The 17,309-nt window shown below is 49.4% G+C and overlaps 1 protein-coding gene across 1 annotated transcript in view; it reads right to left on the bottom strand.

Annotated features, from left to right (window-relative positions):
• MORC3 (MORC family CW-type zinc finger 3) overlaps nucleotides 1–17,309 on the bottom strand; it is a 140,211-nt gene that overhangs the window by 45,391 nt on the left and 77,511 nt on the right. Inside the window, exon 10 of the mRNA XM_033949594.1 lies at nucleotides 7,568–7,672. Within this exon, the coding sequence (XP_033805485.1) occupies nucleotides 7,568–7,672 (105 nt within the window). The remainder of the gene's footprint in view (nucleotides 1–7,567; nucleotides 7,673–17,309) is intronic.

Raw genomic sequence — 17,309 nt, 5'->3', positions numbered from 1 at the left:
GGAGGGTCATCATCTGTCGAGCTGATACTGAGGTCAGCCGAGAGATCCTTCGGCTCAGACTTACTAACGCCTCCAGGCGCGGAGGGGGGAGGAAGGAACGGAGGCGAACCGTGTCCAGCGTGGCCCCGATGAACTGTAGGGACTGCGAGGGGCGTAGTTGAGATTTTGGGAAGTTTATTTCGAACCCCAGACTTTGTAGGTAGGTAATAGTCTGTTGGGTCGCTGAGATAACCCCTTCCTTGGACGGGGCTTTGATTAGCCAGTCGTCCAGGTAGGGGAATACCTGGAGGCCCTGGGAACGTAAGGTTGCTGCTACCACCACGAGGCACTTGGTGAAGACCCGAGGTGATGATGCTAGTCCGAAGGGGAGGACTCGGTATTGTAGGTGCCAGTCCCCTACCTGGAAACGCAAGAACTTGCGGTGAGCGGGGTGCACTGGGACATGTGTGTACGCCTCTTTGAGATCGAGGGAGCAGAGCCAGTCGCCCTCGTCGATCAGGGGGTAGAGTGTTGGTAGTGAGAGCATCCGAAACTTTTCCCGTACCAGGAATTTGTTGAGGCGTCTCAAGTCTAGTATTGGGCGTAGGTCTCCCGTTTTTTTTCGGTACCAGGAAGTAACGGGAGTAGAAGCCCTTCCCCCGTTGGTCGGGGGGGGACCTTCTCCACTGCTCTCAGGCGGAGCAGGTCTCGAGCCTCGGAGAGGAGTAGAGGTAGCTGAGTCCGGTTGGGAGGGCAATTCCTTGGTGGATTGTCTGGGGGAATGGCCCGAAAGTTGAGAGAGTACCCTGATGAGATCACGCCAAGGACCCATGCGTCCGACGTGATTTGTTCCCAGCGAGGGTAAAAGGCTTTGAGTCGACCCCCGATGGGAAGGAGGCCTGGGACTATGGCGGAGGGGGCCCGCCCCCTTCCGCGTGTCCCGTCAAAAGGACGGGGATGGTTTGGTGTTCGCGGGCGGTTGAGACTTGGGCATGGCCCTGTGGTGGGTTTGCGGACGTCTGGGTGGGGGCCGCGAGAAAGCAGGGGTGGACTTTTGTGGGTAGCGGCGCGGAGGGGCCCTGTATGGCCTGGGCGCTGGCGGTTTGGGCTTTTGCCGGACAAGGGAGGCAAACGAGCGTTCATGTTCGGAGAGGCGTTTTGTCGCCGCCTCGATAGTGTCATCGAACAATTCCTTTCCCACGCAGGGGAGGTTAGCCAACCGGTCCTGTAAGTTGGGGTCCATGTCGACCAGGCGCAGCCAAGCTAGTCGGCGCATGGCGATAGCGAAGGCTGCTTCTCTGGAGGAGAGTTCGAAGCCATCGTAGGCCGCGTGGAATAGATGGAGGCGCAGGTTGGAGAGGGACTCTAAGAGCAGGCCGAACGTTCCCTGCCGGGAGGCCGGTAGGTCAATCTCAAAGGCTCTCAATAGTCCAATGAGGTGTTTGAGGTATGATGTGAAGGTGAAAGTGTAGCTTTGCACCCTAGAGGCCATCATTGCGTTTTGGTATAGCCTCCTGCCGAACTTGTCCAGGGTTCGGCCTTCTCGGCCTGGGGGGACCGCTGCTGAGACCCGGGACGGGTGAGCCTTTTTCAAGGAGGATTCTACTAGCAGCGATTGGTGGGAGAGCTGTGGTTGCTCGAATCCCGGGTAAGGTACTGTGCGGTACTTGGCCTCCATTTTGGAGGGTACGGCCGTGACCATGTAGGGGGTCTCCAGGTTCCTGAAGAAGGCCTGTTGGAGTACCGGGTTAGGTGGTAAGCGAAGGGACTCTCTGGGCAGTGATGGCATATCCAGCTCCGCCAGGTATTCCTTAGAGTATCTGGAGTCGGACTGGAGGTCTAAGTCCAATGCGTGGCCCATGTCTTGGACAAAGCGAGTGAAGGATGGGCGAGATGTCCCCGGGGCCCCGTGCGGGGTCGGGGAACGAGACCTTCGTCGGTTGGAGAAGGATAAGGAGGCTTCCCTCGAGTATCGAGGTTCATGCTCTGATCCATGCTCCGAGACTGGGGAAGCACTGTGAGAGTGTTCCGGGGTTGTCGATCTTCGGCGTCTCGAGGAGCCCCTCGGAGACGATGCCGGGGTTAGGGGTACCGATTGATGTCGGATCGGTGACCTTGATCCGGATTCCCTCGGAGAATGCGTCCGAGGGGGAGTTCGGAGGATGCGCGGGTTGGAGAGTGATAACTCAGCCACCCTTAGTGGTCCCGTACGAGGTGTGGGAGAACGGCCTCGTAGAGTTGGTGAACCTCGTGCCCTCTTGGAGGTACGGCGGTTCGAGGTTTCTGTCGTTCTAACCCGACGTTTTGCCCCTCTGCGGTCTGCGGAGGGGGAACGTCTCGGGCGTCTCGGCGAGGAGTCCGAAGAGGATGGGATGCGGCGAGGGTTGCGCACCTTTCCTCAAGGTTGTTCGGTGTGAGGCTCAGGCTGGTTTGGCACATTCGAGGTCGAGGCCGATTGAAACTGGGCCATTGCAGCGGACAGCTCCGACGTGATCATCGCTCGGAGTAGGTCCTGGAAGACGGGCACGGACAGCATCGAAGGCATGTCCACTGCCTCGGTGCGCTCCACCGGGGGCGACCTCGTATTAGAGTATTCCCGTGTGGTGGAGGCCCGGCCCGAAGGCTTGGAGGGCTTAGGCGGGGCTGTAAGCATGGGGCTTCCGCCATGCGTCGCCGCTGTCCCCGAGGTTGGCTTCTTCGCTGTTACAGAACCTGAAGAGGGAAGAGGGGACTTACCCGGAGCCGAGGCTTTTTGTTGTCCCGAGGACTTCGGGGTCGAGTCTCGAGGCGATGCTGAGGTTTCCGGGGCCGAGGTCAAGGCCGGGGCCGACCTCGAGGCCGAGGTGGAGGGTTGGTCCGGGGTGAAGAGATCCGCCATGCGGGCTTTTCTTCGGCGGAGGGCTCGGTTTTGGAAAATAGCGCACTGGGGACAGGAGTCGGTTGGATGAGCCGCCCCCAGACAGAGGATGCACCGGCGATGCGGATCTGTGAGAGAAAGAAGCCGCTCGCACCGGGTGCACTTTTTAAAGCCGGTCAAAGGCCGGGACATTAAATCGAAAGTAGCCGCTGCTCGGTTAGCCACGCGGCCACGGGGACCCGGAAGCCTCCGGGTCGTCGAAAACGAAGCAGGAATCAAGTAAAGGAGTAAAGAATTCGCGCACAGCGACTTAATCGTGAAAAAACAAGAAAAAATCGCGGTGCTAGAAGGCAGTTGGGGCAGAGCCTGAAAAACACGTCTTCTAGGCTCGCGGAAAATTTTGAACTGGAGACCACGAGGGGATGCACCCCCTAGTGGAGCAGGAAGGCACGCATGCGTGGAGCAGCAGAGCAAACTTAAATCTTCAATCAAGTTTGCTTGAAAACGCTTCCGCATCGGGGCTCCGTAGATGACGTCACCCACATGTGAGAATATCATGCCTGCTTGTCCTGGAATAATGTGTTCTTTCCAATTGTTGTGCTCTTTGTTCATCATTTCCAATAAACACGATTTAAACATAATTCTGTTCCAGTTAACTTAGCGGGGGTTTAAAAACGGTTTGGATAATTTCCTAAAAGAGAAGTCCATAGGCCATTATTGAGATGGCTTGGGGAAATCCACTGCTTATTCCTAGGATAAGCAGCATAGAATCTGTTTTGCTACTTGGGATCCATCTAGGTGCTTGGGATCTGGGTTGGCCACTGTTGGAAACAGGATACTGGGTTTGATGGACTTTCAGTCTGTAACAGTATGGCAATTTTTATATTCTTAAGTTATTTCAGACCATCCTTATTTCATACCTCCGCATGATAATAACCAAGTCTACACCAGGGAACCGATTCTACACCAGGGAACAGTTCCTCCATCTTGGAAACTTGCCTATATCTACCTCAAAGTGAAGGGCACTAAATTAGCCCCATCTCAGGAATCCATTAACTAATTGCCCAAGTCCCTTTTATTTCCAAAATTAATGAATGGCTAGAATATTTGGAGAAAAACAAATACTCTTCACCTCCACCACTGGTTTTAGAAAATCACATAGCACTGAAACAACTCTTAGATTTAAAAACATTCATCTAATAGCATTAGATGAAGATAGAACCCTGATTCTCTTATCCTTGGACCTTTACTCAGTATTTGATCTGCTAGACCACAGCCTTTTATTTACCAGACTGCAGGAAAATAGGCATCACTAACACTGTACTCAAGTGGTTTCAATCATATCTTTCAGTACTGTTCTTTGGCTAAAGACTTCCTCACATTCCTACTCTCTTCCCTATGGGTTTCATCCTTACCCAGACACTGAGAGGGGACATGATCGAAACATTCAAGATATTGAAGGGAATTGACTTATTAGAGACAAAGAGATTGTTCACCCTCTCCAAGGTGAAGAGAACGAGAGGGCACTCGCTAAAGTTAGAAGGGAAAAGATTTTGTATAAACGTAAGGAAGTTCTTCTTCACCCAGAGAGTGGTGGAGGTCTGGAATGCTCTCCTGGAGTCTGTTATAGGGGAAAGCACCCTTCAGGGATTCAAGACAAGGTTGGATAAGTTCCTACTGGAACAGAACATACGCAAGTAAGGCTAGACTCAAATAGGGCACTGGTCTTTGACCTAAGGGCCGCCGCATGAGCGGACTGCTGGGCACAATAGACCACTGGTCTGACCCAGCAGCAGAAAATCTTATGTTCAGTTTTTTTGTCTCCCCTCTCATCCAATTACTAGATTTAATATCATTTGTTTACATGGATGACATTCAGCTCTTGGTGAGCTTAAACTGTGATGATAAGGAGATCAATAACCTCAATTGTATCCAGTCATGAATAGCCCACTGGCTTCAACTACATAAACCTAGACTGAACCCAGATAAATCAAGAGGACTTATAAGTCACAAAGGATGTCCTACTCCTACAGTCGCTTTGTCTTTGGCAGGGACTCTCATAACTTTCAGCCCCATAATAAAAATTCTGAGCCTTATCCTACAAAACTCCTTGAGTTTCCAATCTCAAACCTCTAAAACTAAAATGGATTTTAAGTTGAAGGTTTGTCAAATGTGGGATTAAGTCATTAAGCAATCTGCCATTTTGTTGTCCTCAGTTTTGGTATGCTGTACCGTTTGACCATCCTTTGTGTGTGAGCTATAGGGGTGTGTGATAGTATAAGCTGTATCTCCATAGGCAGTGTTTTCTTAGTTTATGTGACTATTGGGTTGGTATGGGGGGGATTTAAGGGGCTTTAGATGTGATATGTTTTTCTGTAGGGAAACTAAGAAAATTATTTGAACTATATCTGTTGTTATAGAACATAAGAATTGCCGCTGCTGGGTCAGACCAGTGGTCCATCCTGCCCAGCAGTCCACTCACACGGCGGGCCCCAAGGTCAAGACCAGTGCTCCAAATGAGTCCAGTCTCACCAGTTTAGAATGAACTTGTCCAACTTTGTCTCGAAATCCTGGAGGGTGCCTTCCCCTATAACACACTCCAAAAGAGCGTTCCAGTTCTCTACCACTCTCTGGGTGAAGAAGAACTTCCTTACGTTTGTGTGGAATCTATCCCCTTTCAACTTTAGAGAGTGCCCTCTCGTTCTCCCTACCTTGGAGAGGGTGAACAACCTGTCTTTATCTACTAAGTCTATTCCCTTCAGTATTTTGAATGTTTCGATCATGTCCCCTCGCAGTCTCCTCTTCTTCAAGGGAGAAGAGGCCCAGTTTCTCTAATCTCTTGCTGTTCGGCAACTTCTCCAGCCCCTTAACCATTTTAGTTGCTTTTATCTGGACCCTTTCGAGTAGTACCTTGTCCTTCTTCATGTACAGTGACCAGTGCTGGATGCAGTACTCCAGGTGAGGGTGCACCATGGCCCGTTACAGCGGCATGATAACCTTCTACTATTCTATGTTTGGTGTGCAATAAAAATTGTTGAACGTAAACTAAAACAGATTTTACTCTGTCGATCGCTTATTTGATAAGACTGCTCTTTGCATCCTTACTTATTCTTTTGACTATTGCAGCTCAGTGATAATTACTTCAGGCACATGAGCCGAGCCAGTGGGAAAGACTACTCTAGCCTAGCAATCTGGAAGAAGCGCAGCTGCTGGTCTGATCACTTGGCCATTAATCCAAGACCTTTCAGGACTAGCCAAAGAAATGAAATCATACCTCCTTGCAATAAAAGTACATACTCCCACCTGTTTCCACTAAACACTAGTATAGCCTGGAACAAATGTTGCAGAGTTCTTCTGATGGCTTGAGGTGAGGAAGCAACTTCCCATCCAATTATTTAAACCCCTTTTGGGGGAAGGAAGAACAAGGGAGGGAAAGAGTGGGAGTAGAAGGCTACAGACTCCTCCAAGTATTATATATGCTCCAGATCAAATTAAATTTGATATATGCCCTCTTTCTAAAAATATAATTGTTTTATTTTCGATCTTAAAACCTCAAGTGACATACCTCTCAGCTCAACTAATAACCAATTCTCCAACTAGTTAAAAACATAACCAGACCAATGGTCCACCTAGCCCACTTTCCTATTTCCAACAGTGGTCAACCCAGGTCACAGTACCTGGCAGAAACTCAACATAAGAACATAAGAGTTGCCATACTGGGACAGACGGAAGTATCCTGTTTCCAACAGTGACTAACCCAGGTCACAAGTACCTGACAAAATCCTAAGGAGTAAAACAGATTTTCTGCTGCCTATCCTAGGAATAAGCAGTATATTTCCCAAAGTCCATCTTAACAGCTTATGGACTTCTGTTTTAGGAAATTATCCAAATCTTTTTTAAACCCTGCTAAGTTAACTGCTTTCACCAACAAATTCCAGAAGAGCAACATTCCATGCTACCAATCCATGCAAGCAGCAACTTCCCTCCCCCCCCCCCAATGTCTGTCTCAATAGCAGACTATGGATCTTTCCTACAGGAATTTATCCAAACCTTTCTTAAATCCAGCTATGCTAACTGCTATTACCACATCCTCTGACAATGAGTTCCAGAGCTTAACTATTCTTTGAGTAAAAAATGTTTCCTTCTATTTGTTTTAAAAGTATTTCCATGTAATTTCATTGAGTGTCCCATGGTTTTTGTACTTTTTGAAAGGGTGAAAAATCAATTCACTCTTACCCGTTCTACACCACTCAGACCTTAACAATATCCACCCTCAATCATCTCTTTTCTAAGCTAAAGAACCCTAACCTCTTTAGTCTTTCCTCATACGAGAGGAATTCCATCCCCTTTATAATTTTGGTCACAATTCTTTGAACCTTTTCTAATTCCACTATATCTTTCTTGAGATATGGTGATCACAGCTGTGTGCATTACTCAACACACCATGAAGCAATACATTATGGTCTCCTTTTACGAAGGTGCACTAGTGGTTTTAGCGCACGCACCGGATAAGCGCACGCTAGCTGAAAGTCTACCGCCTGCTCAAAAGGAGGCAGTAGTGGCTAGCGTGCGCTATTCTGTGCGTTAAGGCCCTAGCATGCCTTTGTAAAAGGAGCTCTATAATATTCTTGGTTTTATTTCAGAAGATGCATACAACAAAGGACTGTTCAATGATCATTTGATTTCTTAAGAAAAAAGTAACTCATAGGAAATTTCCATGGTCTCACTTACTCTACTTCCTCGATTGGTAAATTCATTGAATCATCTTTACATTTTTTCAACTTCATTTCATTCCAGTAGTCATTCAGTTTGTCTCCCAGTGCCACCATAGTAAGTCTTTAAAAAAAAGCAAAACATACCTTCTTCATAAACATAGGGAACAATTTGCTGTGTGGAACTAATTACCAAAAAATAACTAAGTTTCTAGCGTTATTAATTGCATAAAATTAGTTACTATAAATTCTGAGATAAGAACCTCTGATGACTTTACATTTGAATAAGCCTCGTCCTTCAAACATCATTCTTGATACAACAATGAAATATGGTTCAGGTTGGAGTTTTGGAATGAAACTGTGCTTCTCTTTTATTATCATTTTTAAATTATATCTCATATACTTGTACTGCCCTTAAGGGACACAACCCAAGACTCTCCAGGAATACAGAATGTAGTTTGGCATCATAGTGCAATGAATTCTCAATGCACTCTGACAAATAAACTAAGCAGCTTTTGTGTACAATACTTTTTGAAAAAGAGATTAGGTTCTTACATTCATAATATCTTTTCTAATAGATAGGGATGGTATGCTGAATCAAGGGTCTTGCATCCGTTCCCGCGAGTCTGTTGCAGGAGATACTGATTACTGTTAGCAACATAAAGGAGAGAACAGGGGAAGGACAACGGGGAGATTTCCCCAACAAGTCTTTGATCTGCTCAAAAATATAAACACATAGCTCATAAACATGCCATGGAGAGGGAAGGAACAAACAACAATCTTTATTAGCAAAAAGCCATAATAAACTGTGGAACTCTGGGGAAACCCCAACTAACTACTGTATTTTTCGCCCCATAAGACACACTTTTTCCCCCAAAAAAGTGGGTGGAAGTGTCTGCGCGTCTTATGGAGCAAATATAACAATTCTCCCCTCCCCCCATCGTACCTTTTAAAATCCCCCTTAAATCCTGGTGGTCCAACGGTGTATCGGCAGGAGCAAGCTTTCCGCGCTCCTGCCCCTCCTTGCTGGACTGCTGCCTCATTATCTCGGGGCCAGCAGCACACAAAGCAGGAGCGAGCTTTGTGCGCTCCAGCCTGGGCCCGTGCCGCACCACTCCCTAAATGGTTACCGTCAGTTCACACGGGACTTGGGAAACCAGACACTGGAAGATGTGCTGCAGCTGCCACAGCTCTTCACAGGGTAGCTGAAATTCGGAGAGGACCTCTGACACCAGTAAAGCTGCCTCTTCAACTGCCAGTTGGCCCACAGCTGGACTAAGCTTCAACCTCCGGGACCAGAATCCCAATGCCACAAGGAGGGTGTAAGAAAGTGCAGCCAACACCATGCGCACTCTGAAGAAATGCAATTGGTGCCCGTATAGCCTGCGTTAGCACTCCTGATCAAGTCAAGGAGACAGCATACAGAAGGGGAAGCCCCGAGCTCCACAGTTCAAGCAGGCTGGCTGAGCAGGTCCCTGCAAGATCCACCTGTCAGCTGCAGAACAAAGACTGCTCCTTTCACACAGGCTAGGGAGTCACTGGAGCTGAAGAAAGGCACAAAATCCATGCAAAAACTGCAAAAAATACTTGAAAAATAAAAAAGAAGACAGAGCAGATCAAAATTGCTCCTACAGGCTTGTTTGCACAAGTAACTGATTGGGGCAGCAGAGAACAGGGAGGAGGAGGTACTGAAAACAGGAATTAGTATCTCCTGCAACAGACTCGCGGAAGCAAATGTAAGACCCTTGGTTCAGCATACGATCCCTGTTGCACTGGAAACAATCACTTCTCTATGTTAAACAGGCCTTTGAAATGTGATGATTACGATTCATAGTTTCACTTTCTTTTCTGGTCCATCTAAGCATTCTTAGCCGTTACTATGAAAATATCTTTTCTGCTGTTTTGCTGCTGTGTTCTGCTGTGCTGGTGCCCCTTTTACAGGCTTGCTCGTTAAAAATTGAGTTGACAGAAGGAGAAATTAGGTTCTTACCTGCTAATTTACTTTCTTTTAGCTTCTCCAGACCAGTAGAGGTTAATCTTTACAAATGGGTATATATCCAATCATGACCAGAAGGTGGAGACTGAAAACAAAACTGTGGGACAGTATATAATATACTCCCTTCTCTATTTACCTCAGTCTGCCGAATAGCCAAGCAGAACCAAGAACTGGAAAACAGAAAGAAAACAATACTCCGAACAGGAGTAACAATTAACATACCCAAGTGCTGTTGGAAAATGCAGAGGAGAAATACCCGAAGGAAAAATGTCCCCACAGCTCGCCAGCTAAGCCAGCCGAGCCACAGCCGCTGTTCTTCAATTCTCCCCGGCCCTAGAAAAATACTAGAACCCGCAGCAAAAAACAAAAACTGCCCGCGAAACAGCCCCAACAACACAACGATAACAACAACGGACAGGGTGGGGACCTCTACTGGTCTGGAGAAGCTAAAAGAAAGTAAATTAGCAGGTAAGAACCTAATTTCTCCTTCTTTAGCACTCTCCAGACCAGTAGAGGTTAATCTTTACAAATGGGACGTACCAAAGCAGTCCCTCTCACGGGCGGGACCCCCGCAGGGCCGATACCAGAACACGCTCACTGAACACCGCGTCCCAACGCGCCTGAACATCTACCCGATAATGTCTAACAAAGGAATGCAAGGAGGACCAAACCGCAGCCTTACAAATATCCACTGGATGCACGAGCGATGACTCAGCCCAAGAAGCTGCCTGACCCCGAGTGGAATGAGCCTTGAGAAACTCCGGAACAGGCTTCTGTCTCAGAAGATAAGCGGAAGCAATCGTCTCCTTGATCCAGCGCGCAATAGTAGCCTTAGAAGCGCCAGCCCCCCGACGAGGACCCGCCAGAAGGACAAAGAGATGATCGGATTTCCGGACTTCCTGGGTCCGCTGCACATAAGAGCGAAGGACCCGACCGACATCCAACTTGCGCAGCTGCCGTTGCTCAGAAGAGCCCTCCCGACTACCCAAGACTGGGAGGACCACCGATTGATTGACATGAAAAGGAGAAACTACTTTCGGCAAAAAGGAAGGAACAGGCCGCAAGACAACCCGCTCCCTAGAAAACTCCAAGAAGGGAGCCCTACAAGAGAAAGCCTGTAGCTCAGAAACACGCCTAGCGGAAGTAATGGCCACCAAAAAGACCGCCTTCAGAGTAAGGTCCTTCAAAGAACAGCCATCCAATGGCTCGAAAGGCGGGCGCACCAAAACAGAGAGAACCAGATTGAGATCCCAAGAGGGAACAGAGAGCCGTAGGGGAGGCCTGAGCAACTTGGCCGCCCGCAAAAAGCGAATCACATCAGGAATGGCCGACAAACGCTGACCTGTCACCAACCCTCGAAAAGCCGACAGGGCCGCAAGTTGAACCCGGAGAGAAGACCAAGCCAGGCCTCTATCCAGGCCATCCTGCAAGAACTCTAGAATGGTAGGCAGGGAAGCGCGAAAAGAGACCACTCCCTGCGCCCGGCACCACCCCTCAAAGAGACTTCAAACCCGCACATAAGCCCGAGAGGTAGAAAGCCTCCGGGACCCCAAGAGCGTAGAGATCACCTCATCTGAATATCCCTTCTTACTAAGGCGACCCCTTTCAAGAGCCAAGCCGTAAGACAGAAGAGAGACGGGTCGAACATGGGAATGGGACCTTGCGTCAGAAGATCGTCCAAGAGAGGCAGAGGAAGAGGATCCGCCACCAGATGCCTCACCAGATCCGCATACCACGGATGTCGAGGCCAATCCGGAGCCACCAGAACCACCAGACCAGAATTACTAAACAAATACTTCTGTTCAGTATTCACTCGTGAAGCACCGGGAGCTGGTCCTCAGCTTCAGACGAGAGATAACCGGAAAGACCCGTTTCAAGATTTCGAATTTACGCCCAGTAGCGTCTACAACGAACTATCAAGACTCAAAGTAAACAAAGCAATGGGACCGGATAACCTACACCCCAGAATGCTCAGGGAGTTAAGAGAAGTCCTGGCAGAACCATTATCGGATCTTTTCAATCTTTCCCTAAGCACAGAAAGGGTCCCCTTGGACTGGAAAACCGCCAATGTAATCCCACTCCACAAAAAGGGTTGCAGGTCAGAGACAGCAAACTACAGACCAGTGAGTCTCACGTCTATAGTGTGTAAACTCATAGAAACGCTGATCAAACAGCATATTGACACAATCCTAGACGAAGAAAACCTACGTGATCCACACCAACACGGGTTCACCAGGGGTAGATCATGCCAATCTAACCTGATTAGCTTTTTTGACTGGGTTACTAGACAACTGGACGCCGGAGAGTCACTAGACGTGGTATATTTGGACTTCAGCAAAGCATTTGATAGCGTCCCTCATCGAAGATTACTGAACAAGCTAAAATAGATAGGATTAGGAGACATTCTAACTACATGGATTGGGGATTGGCTGAACGGCAGACGTCAGAAGGTGGTGGTGAATGGTACCCCATCTGAAGCGTCGGACGTGATCAGTGGAGTGCCGCAGGGATCGGTCCTGGGCCCAATTCTATTCAACTTATTCATAAGGGATATGACACAAGGACTTAGAGGAAGGGTATCACTATTCGCCGACGACGCCAAACTTTGCAACATAGTAAGCAAAAGCTCATTACCTGATAATATGACACACGACCTACTGCTGCTGGAACAATGGTCAAATACTTGGCAGCTAGGCTTCAATGCTAAGAAATGCAAGATAATGCACTTGGGCAAGAGAAACCCGCGTAGAGCTTATGTACTAAATGGCGAGACCTTGGTTAGGACCACGGAGGAACGCGATCTAGGAGTGATCATTAGTGAAGACATGAAAGTTGCCAATCAAGTGGAGAAGGCTTCCTCCAAGGCAAGACAAATATTGGGGTGTATCCGCAGAGGTTTCGTCAGCAGGAGACCGGAAGTTATGATGCCGTTGTACAAAGCCATGGTGAGGCCGCACTTGGAGTACTGTGTTCAGTTTTGGAGACCACACTACCGAAAGGACGTGCTAAGGATCGAGTCGGTTCAGCGAACGGCCACCAGGATGGTCGTGGGGCTCAAGGATCTCCCGTATGATGAAAGACTACAGAAGTTGCGACTGTACTCACTCGAGGAAAGAAGAGAACGGGGAGATATGATCGAAACGTATAAATACATCACGGGACACATCGAGTCAGAAGATGATATCTTCTGGCCAATGGGTCCCTCGACCACCAGAGGACATCCGCTGAAAGTCAGGGGAGGGAAGTTTCACGGCGACTCCAGGAAGTACTTCTTCACCGAAAGAGTGGTGGATCATTGGAACAGACTACCACTCCAGGTGGTAAAGGCCAGCAGCGTGACGGATTTTAAGAATAAATGGGATACTCTTGTGGGATCTTTAAGGAAGTAAATTCAGGGGGGGGATACTTGGAATGGGCAGACTTGGTGGGCTGTAGCCCTTTTCTGCCGCTTTTTCTATGTTTCTATGTTTCTAATGCGAAGAAGTACTCTGCCCACTAATGGCCAAGGAGGGAACACATACAACAGCCCCTCCGTTGGCCACGGTTGGACCAGAGCATCCAGACCCTCGGCCAGACTGTCCCTGCGACGATTGAAGAAGCGGGGCACTTTGGCGTTGCCACTCTTGGCCATCAGGTCCATCAGGGGCTGCCCCCAAGCCTGCACTATCAACTGAAACGCCACGGAGCCGAGACACCACTCTCCTGAATCCAAGAAGTGACGACTGAGGAAGTTCGCCTGAACATTTTCTACCCCGGCTATGTGAGAGGCCGAGAGGTCCAGAAGATGGGACTCCGCCCAAAGCATGAGCCGAGCCGCCTCCTGCGCCACCTGAGTGCTCTTGGTGCCCCCCTGACGATTGACATAAGCCACCGCCGCGGCATTGTCCGACAGGACTCTGACTGACTTGCCCAACCAAAGGGAGCGGAAAGCTAACAGCGCCAGACAGACCGCTCTGGTCTCCAACACGTTGATCGACCAGGAGGCCTCCTCCGTGGACCAGGTGCCCTGAGCTGAGTGACCCAAACACTGAGCCCCCCAACCGAGGAGACTCGCATCCGTAAGGAGCACCGTCCACTGCGGGAGATCCAGACCCACCCCCTGAACCAGGTGAGGGGTCCGGAGCCACCAACGCAGACTGCAGCGCGCCACGCCTCGCAGGTGGACAGGAACCTCCAAACCGTGCCTCTGGGGTGACCACCTCCGGAGCAGAGCATACTGAAGAGGACGCATGTGGGCCCGCGCCCACCTCACCACGTCCAGGGACGCCGCCATCGACCCCAAGACTTGGAGGAAATCTCGCGCCCGAGGACACCGGGACGCCAAAAGCAGGCGAATCTGAGATTGCAATTTGCTCACCCGGGCCCCTGGAAGGAAGACCTTCCCCAAGGAGGTGTCGAACAGAACCCCAAGGTACTCCAGACGCTGAGCCGGGACCAACCGACTCTTGGAAAGGTTGACCACCCAGCCCAGCGACCGGAGAAACTCCACCACCCGAGCCGTAACCCGGGAGCTCTCCTGCAACGACTTTGCCCGAATCAACCAGTCGTCCAGGTAGGGGTGCACCAGAATGCCCTCCGAGCGCAAGGCTGCCGCAACGACCACCATCACCTTGGTGAACGTCCGGTGAGCAATGGCCAGACCAAAGGGAAGCGCACAGAACTGATAGTGCCGACCCAAGATCGCAAAGCGAAGGAAGTGCTGATGAGAGGCCCGAATGGGAACATGCAAGTAGGCCTCCGTCAGATCGAGAGAAGTGAGTGCCTCGCGGCTGGACCTAATTGTGTCCCACTCCCCCGGAGAAGGGCACAATTGCTCCATACGCGACCTAGCTAGAAACAAAGTGCCAGTTAGATGAAAAAATACTGTAAAAAACATTAAACTGACAGGGAAGCAACCCTGCAGACTGGCACTACCTCAGGATTTTTGTTTTACAGAACAGACTCCACAGGCTCTCAAAGCAATATGCCTTGCTTGATTTAGGGGGCAAGGCTTCCTGCTGAGGCTCCTCTAGAAAAATGTGGGGAGGTGGAGGAAGTGGGGGGAGGGACCCCGCTCGACACCCGCCGGGTTTGACACCCCCGAGGTCGGACGGACCCCCAAACAGGGTCTGCCCAAGCTCTGTCCGGCCAAAAACAGGGACTAGAAACCCCCTAAACAAATTTCAACAGCCCTACCAAGGGAGATGGGTACAGATCACTCAACACCTGCTGGAGACTGAAAGAAGACTGAGGTAAATAGAGAAGGGAGTATATTATATATTATATACTGTCCCACAGTTTTGTTTTTAGTCTCTACCTGCTGGTCATGATTGGATATATACCCATTTGTAAAGATTAACCTCTACTGGTCTGGAGAGTGCTAAAGAAAGACCCTCTTTTTATATAAATATTAATTGCATTAAGATAAAACTGTCACCAATACTATGGCAGGACACATCAACAAAGGAGAAATTAGGTTCTTACCTGCTAATTTTCTTTCTTTTAGTCTCTCCAGCCAGACTGACACAGCAACTGATGGGTAATAGCTAACCATGACCAGCAGATGGAGACTGAGACACAAACTTTTGGCTGTAGTATAAGTGGGCTGTGCAGTCCCAAGTACAATCAGTCTGACAAATAGCAGAACTTATAAAAACTAATCAACAACACTCCCAGAAGGAGAACAGGAACTAACAGAGAAATACCTTTAGATATTGAATAGAATAAGAACCTTCAAAAACTTCCCCACAGCTTGCCAGCGATGCCAGATAAACCAACTGCCGCTGTTCTTTCTCTCTCTCTTTTTTTTTTTTATATTCATGGATTATCAATCTCCCCAAATCTCTGAACAAAAAGACACCACAGAAAACAAAAATCCAAACAAGAAAACTACAGGGAGGGGTCTGTGAGAGTCTGGAGAGACTAAAAGAAAGAAAATTAGCAGGTAAGAACCTAATTTCTCCTTATTTATCGTCTCTCCAGACCAGCATAGCAACTGATAGGACATACGAAAGCAGTACCCATCATGGGTGGGCCCCCGAAGGGCCACCACAAGAACATGCTCCCTGAACACTGTGTCCCAATGTGCCTGAACGTCCACACGGTAATGTCACACAAAGGAATGAAGAGAAGACCAAACCGTCGCTTTACAGATATCCACTGGAGGCACAAGAAAAGACTCAGCCCAAGAAGCTGTCTGCCCCCAAGTGGAATGAGCCTTGAGAAATTCCGGAACAGGCTTCTTCTGAAGAAGGTATGCGGAAGCGATAGTCTCCTTGATACAGCGCGCAATGGTAGCCTTGGAAGCACCGTCCCCCTTACGAGGACCCACTAAGAGGACAAAAAGATGATCCAACTTCTGGATCTCCTGAGTCCACTGAACATAAGAGCGAAGGACCCGACAGACATCCAACTTAATTGCCTCTGCTCTAATGAGCCCTCCCGACTACCCAAGACCGGGAGGACCATGGACTGGTTGATGAAAAGGCAAAACCACCTTTGGCACAACACGCTCCCTAGAAAACTCCAGGAAAAAAGGCCTACGACAAAGCCTGCAGCTCAGAAACACTTCTCACAGAAGTAATGGCCACCAGGAAGACCGCCTTAAGAGTAAGATCCTTCAACAAGCAGGAACCTAGGGGCACAAAGGGAGGGCACACGAGCACGGACAGGATCAGATTGAGATCCCAGGCCGGAAGGCCAGAACTAAAGGCCGCACTGGAGGCCGAAGTAATTTGGCCACCCTCAAAAAGCAAAACATGTCTGAAGATGTTAAGCGCCTACCCTGCAATAACCTGTGAAAGGCAGACAAAGCCGTCAGCTGAACCCAAAGAGATGACCAGGCGAGGCCCCTGTCCAGGCCATCTTGCAAGAACTCTTAGATTCAAAGAGGCATGACCAGAAACAACCCCACGTGAGGCACACCAAAGATATGCCAAACACACACATAAGCCCGAGAAGTGGAAAGTCTCCAGGACCACAAGAGAGTGGAGATTATTTTATCCAAATAACCTTTCTTACCTAGGCGTTCCCTTTCAAGAGCCAAGCCATAAGGCAAAAGGGACCAGGATCGAGCATTGGAATGAGGCCCTGAGTCTGAAGGTCGGCTGAGAGGGGCAGCCGAAGAGGTTCTACTACGAGAAGCTGAACCAGATCTGCATACCACAGGCACTGGGGCCAGTCCAGAGCCACCAGGATCACGCGGCCAAGGTGCTGAGCAATGCGAAGAAGTACTCTACCAACCAGCAGCCACGGGGGAAAATCATAAAGGAGGCTGTCCGTCAGCCAAGGATGCACCAGAGCTTCCAGCCCCTCAGCCTGAACATCTCTACACTGACTGAAGAACCGGGGGTGCTTTGGAGTTGACAATTGTGGCTATCAGGTCCATGACCAGCTGACCCCAAGTCTGCACAATCAACTCGAAGGCTGGGAGACCAAGACACTACTCTCCGGGATCTAGCACGTGATAATTGAGGAAGTCCACCTGTACATTCTCCACTCCCACAATGTGGGAAGCCAAGATGTCCAGAAGATGAGTCTCTGCCCAAGCCATGAGCAGAGAAGGCTCCTGTACCACCAGACAACTCTTGGTTCCCCCCTGACAATTTGCGTAAGCCACCGCCTTGGCATCATCTGAGAGAACCCGAACTGACTTGCTCATCAGCAACGTCCAGAACGCCAGCGATGCCAACTGAATGGCTCAGGTCTCCAGAACATTGATCAACCAGGACGCCTCCTCTAGAGACCAGCTGCCCTGAGCCGAGTGACCGAGACACTGAGCTACCCA

Source organism: Geotrypetes seraphini, chromosome 6 (genome assembly GCF_902459505.1).
Source record: "Geotrypetes seraphini chromosome 6, aGeoSer1.1, whole genome shotgun sequence".
Classification (NCBI taxonomy): Eukaryota; Metazoa; Chordata; class Amphibia; order Gymnophiona; family Dermophiidae; genus Geotrypetes; species Geotrypetes seraphini.
Note: the sequence above shows the minus strand (reverse complement) of the source record. Positions and strands in the feature narration are given on the sequence as shown.